The 16,176-nt window shown below is 47.1% G+C and overlaps 1 protein-coding gene across 4 annotated transcripts in view; it reads left to right on the forward strand.

The window, feature by feature from the left end:
- Positions 1-16,176, forward strand: part of MREG (melanoregulin) — a 152,710-nt gene that overhangs the window by 115,321 nt on the left and 21,213 nt on the right. For all 4 annotated transcript variants that reach the window (XM_073633581.1, XM_073633580.1, XM_073633582.1 and 1 more), the window contains one exon: positions 5,766-5,925. In XM_073633581.1, coding sequence (XP_073489682.1) covers positions 5,766-5,925 — 160 coding nt within the window. The remainder of the gene's footprint in view (positions 1-5,765; positions 5,926-16,176) is intronic.

The following is a 16,176-nucleotide window of genomic DNA, read 5'->3' on the forward strand; positions in this document are numbered from 1 at the left end:
ATCGGACCCAGTAAAAAAGAAAAGCCTATTCCTAGCCTTAAGACAGCTAGAAAGGCAGCAGGTAATTATCGAGGTTCCGCACAAGGAAAAATTCAAAGGATTCTATTCAAACCTATTCAGTGCCCAAACCAAATGGGGAGGTAAGGCCCATTCTGGACCTCAAGTCCCTAAATTCCTTTCTAAATGTCCGAACCTTCCGTATGGAGTCGGTTCATTCAGTAATCGCATCTTTGTGAAGAGAGGATTTTTTAGCATCCATAGACATCAAGGATGCGTACCTACATGTGCCAATTTTCGGTCCCCATGAAAGATTTCTGCGCTTTGCAGTAGAGGGGTGTCATTTCCAGTTTGTGGCACTTCCGTTCGATCTAGCCTCCGGCCCCTCGAGTCTTCACAAAAATTTTGGCTCCAGTGTTGGCTTTTCTAAGGTCCCAAAAGATCTCGGTCGTAGGATATCTGGACAACCTTCTGTTAAGGAACCAGTCTTACTCCACCTTAGTGGAAAACGTTTCAACTACCGTTCACTTCCTGAAGTTCCTAGGATGGATTCTGAATACGGACAAATCAGCCCTTTGTCCAGTTCAGGTCTTGACATATCTAGGCCTAATCCTAGCTACAACCCAGGAAAGGGTAATTTTACCTCCCTTAAAGGTCAGGTCCATAGTGGAGCTGGTCCGGGAAGTCAAAAGGGTAGGAAGGCCTTCAATTCAACTGTGCATGAGGCTGCTGGGCAAGATGGTGGCATCCTTCAGCGCAGTTCCACTCCAGGTTGTTCCAAAAACTATCCTGGAAAATCCTTTCCGCCTGTAACCTGGAAGGTGGTGACTACGGATGCCAGCCGTCTCGGCTGGGGAGCAGTCCTGGAAGAGGCCTCAGTACAGGGAAAATGGCCCCAAGTAGAAAAGACCTTGCCCATCAATCTACTGGAAATCCAAGCAGCTTGTTTGGCTCTCCTATTCTGGACATCCAGATTGCAGGGGTTTCCGGTCAGAGTCCAGTCCGACAACTCCACGGTTGTGGCATGCATCAACCACCAAGGGGGCACCTGGAGCCGGGCAGCCCAAAGGGAAGTAAATCAAATATTAATTTGGGCAGAAAGGCACGTACCGTTTCTGTCAGCAGTCTTTATTCCAGGTGTGGACAATTGGCAGGCAGACTACCTAAGTCATCAGCAATTGTTACCGGGGGAATGGTCTCTTCACCCCGAGGTGTTCCTTCAAATCTGCCAGCATTGGGGGATGCCATAGGTAGATCTCCTGGCCTTCAGGTTCAATGCCAAGGTGGACAGCTTTGTATCCAGGACCAGGGATCCACTTGCCGTAGGGACGGATGCATTGGCGATTCCCTGGGAACGGTTTTCCCTAATTTACGCTTTTCCTCCAATCCAGATGCTGCCGCACCTGTTACGCAGGATACAGGAGGAACAGAAAACAGTAACTCTAGTGGCCCCAGGATGGCCCAGGAGGTCTTGGTACTCAGAGATTGTGAGGAATGGCGGTGGAGGATCCGTTGTGTCTCCCATACCATCCAGACCTGTTGTCTCAAGGTCCCATATATCATCCTTCTTTACGGTCGCTGAATTTGATGGCATGGCTATTGAGACCAGGGTGCTGAAGGACGTGGTATCAGAGGATCTGTTCTGTCTACTCTGATAAATGCTAGAAAGCCAGTTTCTAGAAGCATTTACCATAGGGTCTGGAAATCCATACATTTCCTGGTGTGAGAGGAGAAGATGGCACCCTCGCAAGTATTCGATTGGGAGGGTCCTTGCCTTTCTTCAAACAGGAACTGATCTAAACCTATCTCTAAGGACCATTAAGGGACAAATTTCAGCCTTATCATATTTTTTCCATAGGCCAATCGCATCTCATTCTTTGGTACGAGCCTTCGTCAAGGGGGTGCTGCAATTAGGCCGCCGGTTAAGCCGCCTTTATGCCCTTGGGATTTGAACTTAGTGCTATCAGCTCTACGGAGTCAACCCTTTGAACCTATTAGACATATTCCTTTGATCCTATTAACTAGAAAATTGATCTTTTTGGTGGCCATAACCTTGGCGAGAAGGGTGTCAGAATTGGCCGCCCTTTCTTGTCAAGAACCCTTTCTGTTTGTACATCAGGACAATGTGGTGATGCGACCCCGTCCAGATTTTTTACCTAAGGTGGTTTCCAATTTTCACTTAAATCAAGATATATCATTTTACCATCCTTCTTTCCCAACCCTGGGTCTAAGAAGGAAAGGTCACTTCACGCACTGGATGTGGTGAGAGCAGTCAAGGTTTACTTGGAGATGTCAGACCCTTTTCGAAAGACTGACTCTTTTCATTCTGCCAGAGGGTCCTAAAAAGGGACAGGCAGCAACTAGTTCAACCATCTCTAGGTGGATTCGCCAGGTCATTATCCAGGCTTATGAGTTGAAACACAAGGTTCCACCTCGATATCTCGAAGCGCTCTCTACTAGAGGAGTTAGTACGTCTAGGGCAGTCCGCCAACAGGTGTCTATGGCTCAGGTTTGCAAAGCGGCCGCCTGGTCTTCAGTTCATACGTTCACCAGGTTTTATCAACTGGATGTTAGGTCTCAAAGGGAGACTGTTTTTGGCCACAGCATGCTCTAAGCAGCTTTATAAGTCTGGGCCTAAAAAGGGGTGTAGGAATACTATGTTCCCTCCCCTCAAATGCATTGCTTTAGGACATCTCAGATAGTCATTATTATGGTGCTCTGTGTCCCGTGATGTACGATCAAGAAAAATTGATTTTTAAAACAGCTTACCTGTAAAATCCTTTTCTTGGAGTACATCACGGGACACAGAGGTTCCTCCCCTCCTTTTTTTTATTTTTTTTTATTTTTTTTTTTTTTCTGGGATCTTCATTGCTTGCTACAAAACTAAAGGTACTTCCTGTATGGGAGGGGTTATATGGGAGGAACCTTCTTACTATTGCTTGCCAGTGTCCAATCACCTAAAGGTAGCATATAACCCAGATAGTCATTATTATGGTGCTCTGTGTCCCGTGATGTACGACAAGAAAAGGATTTTACAGGTAAGCTGTTTTAAAAATCAATTTTTTTTGTCCGTCGGACTAGCATACAGACGAACGGATTTTTAGATCGGACTTGAGTCCGTCGGAAAGATTTGAAACATGTTCTATTTCTAAAGTCCGACAGATTTTTTTGACAGAAAAGGTCCGATGAAGACCACACATGATCGAATTGTCTGATGGATTCGTTCCGTCGGACCAGTTCGGTCAAAGTCCGGTCATGTGTACAAGGCATTAGTCTTGCCTAGGGCACAAAATAGTTAAGCACCGGCCCTAGTGACCAGTCTAGGGGACTTGTTTGTTTTTTGTTTTGTTTTTATGTTTATTGGTAGAACGTGGATAGAAGAAGGGATTTGTGGGATTCTCCAACTTTTAACTATGCACAGAAGAGGACAACTCTCACTTGGCCTCACTTGATTGAACTGAATAGCAGATCCTCCGCTGAACCATACAGCATTAGTATGGAAGAATAAGCCTTTTGCTTGCTCTGTCAGCAGATTCCATGAACGCTAATTCTTTAGGACACTAACCAGTATCCCCTTTAGCTGCCACCCGTCCATTGACTTTGCTAGCTTGCAGGGACGGCCCTCACAGAACAGGCCTCTAGATTTAGGTCTGTACTCACAGTACCCAGGAACAGATCCTTTTAGGTAGGTCTCCCTCTGTCAGCTCTGCAGGACATCTGGGTTGCAGTTTCTGTGGCCCTGGCCCTCGGGTCAACCACCTGAGGCCAAATGGCAGCCTATACAGAGGAGGGGCAGCAGCCTCCCTTCCTCTGGGACCCCGCTCTCCAGCCAAAGACCATGTGCACATGTGTTCTCCTAGTATAAATACAGTCACCCAGCATGCCTTAAGGCACCAAGATAAAAAAAAGGTGATGGGGAGGGACCTCCAGCTTATTGACGGTCTCAGCGCTCTTCCCCTGTGCAGTGTGAAGGGGGGTGTGTCTCTTCCTTCCAATCAGTTCTCTGAGCTCTCCTCACTGAACTCTGCAGAATGTAATTTCAGCTCCCTTTTTCTTTAAACTTTTTAAGGCAAGCTTTATGTATTCAGCACTTTAAATAGATGTAGAGAAGACTGCTGATAGACAGGCATAACTTGTGACAGACCTAGCTGGGACAGGAGCTTTTGGAGAGGACTGGGAGCAAGCCTCTTACCCACTGACTATGGGCCCTGGCATTTAAGGGAATACTTCTTCTCTTTTGGAAGGTGTATGCCTGGGGATCCATGGAGTGGTCTTGTTTCTGATTCAAGTTCATGGTTCCCCCCCCCCCCCAAATCACAGACTCTGGGAACTGGAGCTTCCATATCCATATTTGGGGCCTCTATGCCTCAAATCAGCAATGTAATCTGCTAAAACCACTGGGGTCCCCTGCCATAATGTGTTTATTGTAAGTAGGTCTCCTGCTATATTCTGTGGCCTACTAGTCTAAGGAGGGGGGAGATCACTGTTTTGTATTGGTAATTGTGCTAATTAACTTGCCTATTGTCTGCTAAGGGATGTGTTTATACTTTGTAATAATGTGTATTGTACTTTGAGAGCTCAATGCCGGCAAGTCGGACCTGAAATGAGATCCTTTGTTGTGACCAGCCTCACCTTAGTGTGTAGTGTATAAAAAAAAAAAAAAAAAAAAAAAACCTGTATTCTTGTTTAATAAAGAGTTTCAGTTTTGCAGCTAAACTAGTCCTGCCTAATTCTTGATTGCAATATGCGGCTATAATATCTGATATCTATGTTCAAACTGGAGGAAGTGGTATACTGACGGGAGTATTCAAGCGGAGTGTGCGATGGTTCCATCACATAACTTTTATATAGGAGAATTTGTTTCATCTCTGTGTATCACCCGAGGCCAGTCACTTCACAAGTTATATGTAAGACTGCTTTTACGCCTCCTTTCGGCCGCTAGCGGAGCGCTTTTAACCCCCCCAAAAGAGACTCCAGTTTTGAGGCACTTTCAAAGCGCTGCCCATTCATTCCAATGGACAGAGTATTTTAGGAGTGCTAAATACAGCACTCCCAACCGGCCCCAAAGATTCTGCTTGTATGTTCTGTGTACTGTAGGGGGACCAAATATAGTGATTGCCGGGTCCTAGGTTTAGTAACACTGTAATGGTATCTAGAATTGAAAGAAGCTGCAAGTTTAAAGAGCAACTAAACCCATTGATTTAATTGTTTCAAAAATCAGTTACATTCAAGGCATGCCGTGAATGCTAACTGTCTAATTTACTTGTGCTATCACCCAAACCATCGAATGACTGGTGTCATAACTGATCACATGTGCATCACATTTTCATGGCAGTTGCAGATCAAACCGAGGCTAAGATGGCAGTTTCCTTGACTGAAAAGGATAGGAATGTTTAGCTCAGATTAAAAGAGAAATTCTAACCTGGCAGACTCAGTGGAGGGATCTAAGCCTACCCGATTTATGATTTTACAATAAGGGAGCCTTAGCTCCACATTACTAAAAAGGCATTTTTGTCCACTATGTCTCCCTTGGGTGCGCTTAGAGCAAATAATGGCTTAGCCAATACATGTCACAGAGCTATTTCACAGAGCTATACCTGCACATTTTCATACATTTAGTATGCAGATGCACATTTCCAATAAGGCTGTTCTTGTGAACTAGATTATGTTATAGAATAATAATTGCATAAACATATCTACCTAATTTTATTTTCCCATCGAATACTTTTAACTTGTTGATGGTTCTTTGTTCCTTAATTCCTTAATAGCAACAACAACAATATCCAGACCTACTCCACGAGTATAATCCATGATGATGAGAGAAACCTGTGGAGCTCCCCCCATGACCTGTCTCACACAGAGGCTGTGGACGATCGGATGCTACACACTTGGATTCAGACTAGACGCCAACTGGAGAAAGACTCTGAAGTGAGCAAAGTGAAGTTTAATGTCACTATTATGCAGAGATACAGCCAGTTTTTGGTTATTTGATTACATTCATATTGGCTTTCTGCTTATGATAAATGGTTGCATAGAATACATTTAGGTTTGTGGATTTGCAAAGGTTTGAAAATTAAAACATAAGTTTGCTGTAATATCGAAACATATGCTCTCAGCCCTCCCTCACACCTGTACACTCTCAGCCCTCCCTCACACCTGTACGCTCTCAGCCCTCCCTCACACCTGTACGCTCTCAGCCCTCCATCACACCTGTACGCTCTCAGCCCTCCCTCACACCTGTACGCTCTCAGCCGCCCTCCCTCACACCTGTACGCTCTCAGCCGCCCTCCCTCACACCTGTACGCTCTCAGCCGCCCTCCCTCACACCTGTACGCTCTCAGCCGCCCTCCCTCACACCTGTGCGCTCTCAGCCGCCCTCCCTCACACCTGTACGCTCTCAGCCGCCCTCCCTCACACCTGTACGCTTTCAGCCGCCCTCCCTCACACCTGTACACTCTCAGCCCTCCCTCACACCTGTACGCTCTAAGCCCTCCCTCACACCTGTACGCTCTAAGCCCTCCCTCACACCTGTACGCTCTCAGCCCTCCCTCACACCTGTATGCTCTCAGCCCTCCCTCACACCTGTAATCTCTCAGTCCCCCTCACACCTGTAGTCACCCCCTACAAAAAAAATATATGGAACCCCTGGGTTTTCAATTCCACTCTAAATGGCATCTAGCTATCATTAGGGGTTCGCTTCTGGGGTGCGATCATCTCTCGCCTAGCTCTAACCTGCCCCTTGTGGTTTTTTTTGCCTGGACTTTGTCTATGCTATGCTTCACAGGGCTCCTCCCTATCTGTTATGGGGTTATTTTCAACCCCCTTTCATAGGGTGTTGTACCATCTCCCTTTTTTTTTTTTTTTTTTTTTTTTTTTTTTTTTTTTTACTACATGTATCTCTTTTTATGCTTCCTGTACTTCTTAGGGGAAGAGGGGGGGCTTGTCTTTCTTACACGATGTATATCTTTGATGAGGGGTTCATGCTCTTACTACCCACTTCCAGTTGGGTGGATGGTTGTCATTCGCTTTTGTGTACATAACTTACGTATTGAAAAATGAAAAGTTTTTTTTTTTTCAATTTCGTTAGCGTGATGAAGGTAGGGGGTCAAATCTAGTACAGCAAAATATAATGCTGATTAAAGTTCAGCTTTATTTTATTTTTTTTATCAATAGAAATATAATCTTTAAAGAATAATGATATCAGTTATTGTAAATTTACACTTTCATTTAGCCAGATAGTATAGCTCATGCTATACTTCTGGCCTGCTGCAGCTTTACCCATTTACAGATCCACTTGTATTCTGTAAATTATTCTAAAGTTAGCTATACACATGCAGATTCCTCTTGTTCAACCCTCTTCCCCCACACTCAGGCTGAACAAGGGAATTCAACCAATTTCTCTATTTATGCTTAGCAACCTGGAAACAGGCGTCCCTACTGTCGGCTGTTGTATTCAGCTGCTGCTGATTACATGGAAAATGTTTTTTCTAAGCATCTTCCAGGACAGCCCATGAGACCTAGGGCTCCTCCTACCAGGACAGAAAACACGTTAACCCCCAGCAGATAAAAGGGAACAGGTTCCCCTAGGTCTCATGAGCATGGCTCCTGTGGCGTTTTTGGGGGCAGTATTCCTACCTTCTTGTCTCAGAGCAGCACATCCACCAGGGGAGTAGGTCTGTGACTGCTGTCCCTGCTTCTCAGTGCATGGGGAATGCCAGCACCACGGTGTATGTCAGAGCTCCGCAAGCTGCATGGTGGCAGTCGGCTGTGCTCTCCCTGTTAAACAGCATGGCTGGAGTTTGCAGGGCAAGAGAGGAAGCCACACCCAAGCTGGTCCACAGGAAGTATCCGGTGGGGTCACTTCCGGGGCGTGTGATGTCATCAGCTGGCGCGGAAGATGCTAGTTCCTGTCTCTAAAAATGGCGCGAACAGGAATGCTGGGAGGCTGGTGTTTAAAACAGTGAAACCCAGCAGAGACTGCGGACCACTACAGGGGCAGCATGGACTCCTCTGCAACACCTGCACAGGCAGTGGAAGCCGGCCCTAACACCAGCACCTCACAGGTAAGCCTGAAGTGTATTTTACTTGCTTGCACATCCTGTGAGTGTTCTCCCCCTTGTAACCAGTAGGGACTAGGTGAAGGGGGCACATTTTTCCTTTCCTCCTGCACGGAGTGTTATGGAGTGTATGTGTCATAAAATTTATTTGGGTCATTTGCTCTCTTGCAGGCCAAGTCTCAGGGCAAGGCCCAAGCGCAGTCACCAAAAAGGAAATGTGCAGTTTGCTGGAGCAAAGCAGTTTGCTGCACCTGTATAGACAGCCTAGTTAAGGATGACCCAGTAGTCTCCTGTCAGAAAATGCTGACTTCTGTTAGAGATGAGCTTATGTCCACATTTAGCTCATTTAAAACTCTAATAGGCAAAATTCAGGTTCCCTCAGAGGGTCCATCTCCAGTTAGGACTTCAGCCGATCCTAGCACTCCACAGCAGAGTGCGGAGAGTGAAGACTCTAAGGCTGATGCCTGATCTGCCCAGTCTTCTCCGGAAGAATCGGGGTCAGATACAAGGCCCAGGGATAAAGAATCTGCAAGGGGCTTGAGGAATAAGTTATCATTGGAGGATATAGATGACTTATTAAAGTCTATCTATACGACAGTTGATATAGAAGAGGAGAAGGTACAATTCCCAAAACATGACCTTATGTACAAAGGTTTACATAAGAAAAAGGCTAGAGTTTTTCCAGTGCATAGTTCCCTTCTTGATGCTATCAAGCTGAAGTGGGAAAATCCAGAGAAAACATTTCTCTTCCTGTAACACTAAAAGAAGGTTTCCATTTGAAAAGGACACAGCGTAGCCATGGAACAAAAATCCTAAGTTAGATGCACCTCTTTCAAAAGTTTCTAAAAACTCGGACCTACCATTTGATGATATGGGCACGCTTGGGGATCAGATGGATAGAAGAGGTGATACCCTTCTTCACAGAGCCTGGGACTCAGCCATTGGGAATCTTAAACCAGCACTTGTGTAGCCAGAAATTTAAAGGTATGGTTGACACCAGGGATTTTTTTCTCAAACAATAGGTGCTGGAACTCAACCGTGACCCCCCAAAACCCCTCCCTCCACACCTCCTCCAAATCACATCAAATAGTGGGTGTGGTCATATTTCACAAACAGTAGAAGGGTCTTAAAGGGGCATTAAATATCAGGATTGCATTACAGAGTGCAGAGTTCATGAGGGTTACACACAGAGTGCAGAGTTGTCACTTGTAAAGACAGAAACAAGACTTCTGTGTTTACAAGTGATTGTGGTGAGCAGGCACCAAAGGGTCTGAGCCAGAGGTGGTGGAACGGAGTTCCACCAAGTTCCCCCTGAAAAAAAGCCCTGGTTGACACAAATCCAAACACACTTGTTGGCAGGTACCTCTAGAGAGCAGATTCTGAAATCTTTCCCTCTCCTCTTTCATGCAGTGGGGTTTTTGGCTGATTCTTCCACAGAGTTGGTAAGAATGACAGCTAGGACCTCGGCCTTAGTGAATTTGGCCAGAAGAAGCCTATAGCTTAAAATCTGGTCAGGCGACGCTGCCTCAAAATTGTGCCTATGTGGTCTTCCCTTTAACAGGCTTTTTGGTCCAGGTCTGCAAGAGGCGCTGAAACGCACAGCCGATAGAAAAAAGGCCTTTCTAGAGAATAAAAATAATGCAGACAGCCAGAAAAAAAATTTGTGGCCAAAGTAGGCAGCAAGGTCCCAGAGAAAGGACAATAGGCCCAAAAAACATTGGACAGGTCACAAGGGCAGAGGTAGAGGGAGCGTCTTGTTTATCCCTCCTCAAGAACCCATCAAGCCACAGTGACTAGTGTCTCCCAGTGGGAGGAAAGGAAGGTTGAGGACTTTTCTCCCACAATGGGCAGCAGTCACCTCAAGTCCATTCATCCTGGACCTAGTGACCAATGGGTACAGGCTGGAATTTTCTTGCCAGCCACCAGAGCAATTATTGGTCACCTTCTCTCCCCAAGATTGGGTAAAAGAGAGGGCCCTGGGTCTACAAATTGGAGACTTGTTAGATCAAAAGGTCCTGATCCAGGTTCCCTGGTTGGATCAGGGCAAGCAGGGGTGGCTCCAGGCCAAAATTTTTGGGGGTGCTGTGCAGGTGCTGTAACAAAAATAGAGGGTGCTGACCTGGTGCGCAAAGCGTGCCGCAAAATGTGTGTGTGTGTGTGGCTAAATTGAGTGTGGCCAAATGTCAGTGATTCTTCCCAATCTATCTTGTAGTGTGCCACCTCTCCCTCTTTGTATAGGCTAAAAAGAGCCTGGAGGTACACTCAAGAGATTGTGAAGTAAAATAAGCTCAATTGAGGCCGACAATTATACCCCCCAGCATATGTCAGGGCCAGCAATAACCTCAAGTCAGTGGGTAGTAGTTAGGTATTAAAATTCAACAGCCACAAAGAAGCCAGAGAACCATCTAAAAACTCAGTTACATATTGATAACAGGCCATGCAGTCGGGCACGTTGTCCCATACCCAAAAAAACTACAAAATGTCCTCAATATACGCCACAATAATTCAAAGAAAGTAGTAAAAGCATTAAAAGTATCAATAAATATATACATTAAATATGTGCTAAAAACAATAAAAGTGTAATCTGTGCATGCATATAAAGTGCAATGTGCAATACAAGTGACCCCTATTAGAATTTCACATCAACAAAGTTCATTAGAATTGTCTACAAGCATATTGAATCCTCTGCAAGCTATTAGCAGCTACTTCCGTGCACCATCACCCACTGGGTGAAAACTCACCAGAGGTTAAGGTAAGGTAGTGCAGCATCATGTTATTTGGCACAGTGCATTTTTGAAAAGTAGTGCATGCACTATTTTTTGTGCAGTCTGGTGCGATTTGCAGCCATTCAAATAATAGGCTGCAAAATCGCAACACACTGAATTGCACAGAAACTTGGAGCAAGCTCCTTTGAAAACTGATTCACGCGCATTTTGCTTTTCAGAGGTGTTTGGCAGGTGGTGAGGAGGCGATATATTACTTCTTTACCGCCTGGTTTACACCTACAATGGTTGTACTTTCAAACTGTAATTGCATGCATAGCAGTTAGAGCTTTAAATCAGCCTTTTCACAACCTGTCAAACAATCTTAGATCACTTTTTAGAGGAACAGTGGTGCCTGTTCCACTTGTAAAACAGCCCTTAGCTGCATTTGGCTGTGGTACCCTTAGGGCTTCTTTATACATGAGATTGGGGTTGGTAAAACCCGGTGGTCGAGTCACACTTTTACCTTCCCCAATCCCTACCGCCTTTAGCTGCAGAGGCAGCAGCCAAAGGTGTACACATGCCATGTTGTGCCCATATAGCTGGTATTGTGCATCTATATGGGCTCAATAGCATCTTTATGCTATTGTGCCTACAGTATATAGCTGCTATTGTGCCCACATAGCTTTTACTGTGCCCTATTATGCCCACTGACCTTAACTTCTTGCAGCACTTCCAGCTGTTGTGGATTCCGCTACCAAGAATGAGAGGTGGAGTGCTATTGGTATCACTCCACCTGAACTATGGACAAGGAATTGGTTCATGAGGCAGGCTTGATGTCCCCACGGCCATCTGCAACCTCCAGCCCTGCTTCTCTTGTTCTGTGGCCGGCTGCAGCCTTTATCCACAATCAGTGACAGAAAGTCGGCAAGCCCAGGACCTACCAGTCACCTGGATGCGATCGACTGGTAGATCGTGGTCCACGGGTTGCCAACCTGGGCTCCAGTGGCGGTGCGTCCATTAAGGGCGCTCGGGCGCCACCCCCTCCCCCCCCCCCCCCCGTGTACTATGGATAGATTCATGCATTGCATGAATCTATCCATGGCTGCTGTAGCCACCTCCTATTCAGGAGTGTGCTGTGAGTGTAACAGGGGGACAGTGGGATGGACAGGGGGACCGAGGGATGGACAGGGGGCCGACAGAGGGATGGACAGGGGGACAGTGGGATGGACAGGGGGACAGTGGGATGGACAGGGGGACAGTGGGATGGACAGGGGGACAGTGGGATGGACAGGGGGACAGTGGGATGGACAGGGGGATGGACAGATGGATAGGGGGACAGAGAGATGGACAGGGGGACAGCGGGATGGACAAGGGGACAGCGGGATGGACAAGGGGACAGCGGGATGGACAAGGGGACAGCGGGATGGTGGGATGGACAGGGGGACGGAGGGATGAACAGGGGGACGGAGGGATGGACAGATGGACAGGGGGATGGACAGGGGGATGGACAGAGGGACAGGGGGATGGACAGAGGGACAGGGGGATGGACAGAGGGACAGGGGGATGGACAGGGGGACAGAGGGATGGACAGGGGGACAGAGGGATGGACAGGGGGACAGAGGGACGGACAGGGGGACAGAGGGACGGACAGGGGGACAGAGGGACGGACAGGGGGACAGAGGGACGGACAGGGGGACAGAGGGATGGACAGGGGGATGGACAGGGGGACAGAGGGATGGACAGGGGGACAGAGGGATGGACAGATGGACAAGGGGCGGACATGGGGACAGAGGAGCGGACATGGGGACAGAGGGACGGACAAGGGGACAGAGGGACGGACAAGGGGACAGAGGGACGGACAAGGGGACAGAGGGACGGACAAGGGGACAGAGGGACGGACAAGGGGACAGAGGGATGGACAAGGGGACAGAGGGACGGACAAGGGGACGGACAGGGGGACAGAGGGACGAACAAGGGGACAGACAGGGGGACAGAGGGACGGACAAGGGGACAGAGGGACGGACAAGGGGACAGGGGGATGAACAAGGGGACAGGGGGATGAACAAGGGGACAGGGGGATGAACAAGGGGACAGGGGGATGAACAAGGGGACAGGGGGATGAACAAGGGGACAGGGGGATGAACAAGGGGACAGAGGGATGAACAAGGGGACAGAGGGATGGACAGAGGGATGGAGCACTGGCTCTGTTTGGGTATTGTAAATCAGGCACTCCTGATCTGGGGGAGGGGTAGTCTAATGATTGCAGTGCCAGTGCCCAAGGCAAATCAGAGTGCCAAGATCACAGGACAGGATTCCTCTTACAGCAGATCAGACTGCCTGCTGCTGACATAAATCAAATAACAGGACTACAGAGTGGAGTCTCCCTCCACCTCCCCAGGCTCAGCAATCAGCAGCAGCTCCCTTATAAAAAGAACAGCCATCAACCATCCTAATTCCTCCTCGGAATAACAGCCTGCATAACAGGAAACCCCCCCCTTCTTCCCCCTTCTCCTGTCAGATGAGGAGCACTGCAGACTCACTCAGCTCTCTGCCTACAGCAGCTCTGCTCCCTCCCCAGTGGTTTATCTAGAAAACAGCCAGCAGCTCAGCAGTCATCATACCTTCATTGCTTCTGGGCTCTCTCTCTGCTCCACCCCTCTTCTTTCATCTTTCTCGCGCCAGATGCAGAGGCACCATGTGACACAGAGGCTTTTAAAAGGTAGCACCTCTGCACAGCATTCTGAATCAATCCGCCCCCCTCTCAGCCGGGACTAACTAAACATCACCGGCTTATGCGGCTGTATCCCTCCTCTTCAAAAAGAGTCCCCAGCCAAGTAGCAGACAAGATTCACAGCAGGTACAATATTATTTTAAAAAAATAGTGTGAATTTTATGCCAATACCTCAGTGGAATTTTTGGGGGTGCTATGAGGGTGCTTGAAAAAATTTTTGGGGGGCTTTAACACACCCAAGCACCCACCTGGCGCCGCCCCTGAGGGCAAGGGATTTTATTCCCATATATTCGTCATCAGAAAGCCGTCGGGAAAATATCAGCTTATCCTGAAGTCGACAAGCACTTTTGTATGGAGACGGTGTTTTCAATCAAAAACCTGCCAGGGTAAAAAGAAGCTTGTGGTGGTGGAGGACACGCCTGCACCTAACAAGAGGTCTACCATGGTCCATTCCTATAACCCAGAGGATCACAACCGTTGCGAGTTCCTGGGGATGGGAAGCCCGCCTCAGCAACACAATGGCACAGGGAGAATGGTCCTCAAGGGAAGCAAGAGCTTCATCAAATCAGAGAGGGCTTCTAGCGGTTCAGAGAGCCTTGCAGGCATTTCAGACGGAAATCGGGGGTCACAATCTTCAGATTTTATCCGACAACATCGATACGGTTCCATACCTCAACAAAGGGAGGTACGAGGAGTTGGATACTTCATTCTGACACCCAGGAGATTTTATCATGGGCAGAAGGGAATCTAGCCTCCATTTCAGCAGTGCACCTGAAGGGGACACAAAACTGTCTGGCAGATTATCGAGCCGCTACCGGGTATGTCAAGACAATTGGTCCCTTCATTCCAAAATCTTTACGGGTCTCACCAACAGATCAGGCTGTCCCAAAGCAGACCTGTTTGCAGATCAGTACAATCACAAGACAGAAGTTCTTTTCTCTGAACCCAGCGGATCAATCATTGGGGATCGATGCTCTGGCGACTTCGTGGCCATTCGGCCTCTGTTACGCCTTCCCACCAATCAGGCTAATTCTAGAATTCCTTTGGAAGTTTCTTTTAGAAGAAACAGATCTTATCCTAACAGCCCCTTTTGGACCAAGAGTCCATGATTTTCCCTGTTACAGACTCTGGTCTCAGAGCCTCCACTGAATCTTCCAAATAGAGAAGACTTATCGCAGGGTCCAGTGTCGCCCTCACAGGTGGTTTCCTTTTAAACTTGACGGCCTGGTATCTGAAGAAAAGATGCTAAGCGCCCAGGGGTTCTCTGACAAAGTAGTCAAGACCCTGGTAAATTGCAGAAAACCAGTCACTAGATCCATATATTCCAAGGTTTGGAAGAAATTTAACTCATGGTTATATGAAAATCAAAGATTAACTCATGATGTTCCTTCAATTTTAGATTTTTTTTTTTTTTACAAGAGGGTGTCGACCAATGTCTTTCAGTTAGTACCTTAAAGGTATAGGCGCCAGCTATCAGTGTTTTTCTCCAATTTTCTCTCTTTGAAAATCCCACTATAGCTAGAATCTTCAAATCAATTTCTAGGTCCAGGCCAGTAGTAGTTAGAAGTTGTCCAACCTGGGACCTGTCCCTGGTGCTTCAAACTCTGGTAGAATTCCCTTTTGAGCCCCTAGAGGGTATTTCAGTTAAGTTACTTACCTTTTAAAAACAATTTTTCTTGTGGCAATTACCTCAGCTCGTAGGGTAAGTGAGTTACAGGCCCTGTCAGTGAAGGAGCCTCTCCTCACAATTTTTGAGGATCGGGTTGTTTTAAAAAACTGATACAGGATTTCTGCCCAAAGTGGCCAGTACATTCCACAGATCCCAGGACATTGTCTTGCCAACCTTTTGTAGTTCGCCAAAGGGCGACCAAGAAAGAAAATTTTAGTTTTTTAGATGTGAGAAGAATTCTTCTCGTCTACCTTGCGGTCATCAAGACCTTTAGAAAAACAGATGCCTTGTTTGTCCTCTTTTCAGAAGCACACAAGGGAAAGTTCCTCTGCCTTTTGTCACTGCACATTCAACAAGAGTCTTTTCTGCGTCTTGGGGTGAGAGGGCTGGAGTCTCACCGGAACAAATTTGCAGGGCTGCCACATGGTCCAGTTTTTCGACCTTCATTGGGCATTATCGCCTGGATCTCTTATCTGCTCAGGAGCAGGCATTTGGTTGTAAGGTCCTTCAGGCAGTTGTCCCTCCCTAGACTGGTAAGTTCTGGCTCATCATCTCATGGGCTGTCCTGGAAGACGCTTAGAGAAAAGTTGAGTTCGACTTACCCGTAACTACTTTTCTGAGAGTCTTCCAGGACTGCCGGATTCTCACCCGGGTTTGTCTTGAATTTGTGTGTATTAAGCATATCTTTTACAGGGTTGTCCTATGGCATAGGACAATTTTATAAGACTCACCTGGCAAGGGAAAGCAGTTTGCAGTAGTTAAAAATACCCTGATTAAGTCCAAGGTAAAGGTGGAGTGGCGTTCCCAGAACCTGGCCCTTTACTATACTGACATATACATTGAAAGGGTAATCGACTTGTGCAGACATGGAACATATAAGCTCTGGTTCTCCTTGCAGCAAGATTGCTCCCCCTTTCATTAGCCAAAACTAAATGGACAGAAAAGGGCACAATGAAACTCTCCAAAAACACCCATTGATAGGACCAACTTTACAGATAATATCCCCATGCTGGTAAT

This window comes from Aquarana catesbeiana, linkage group LG06 (assembly GCF_042186555.1).
Source record: "Aquarana catesbeiana isolate 2022-GZ linkage group LG06, ASM4218655v1, whole genome shotgun sequence".
NCBI classification, from domain to species: domain Eukaryota; kingdom Metazoa; phylum Chordata; class Amphibia; order Anura; family Ranidae; genus Aquarana; species Aquarana catesbeiana.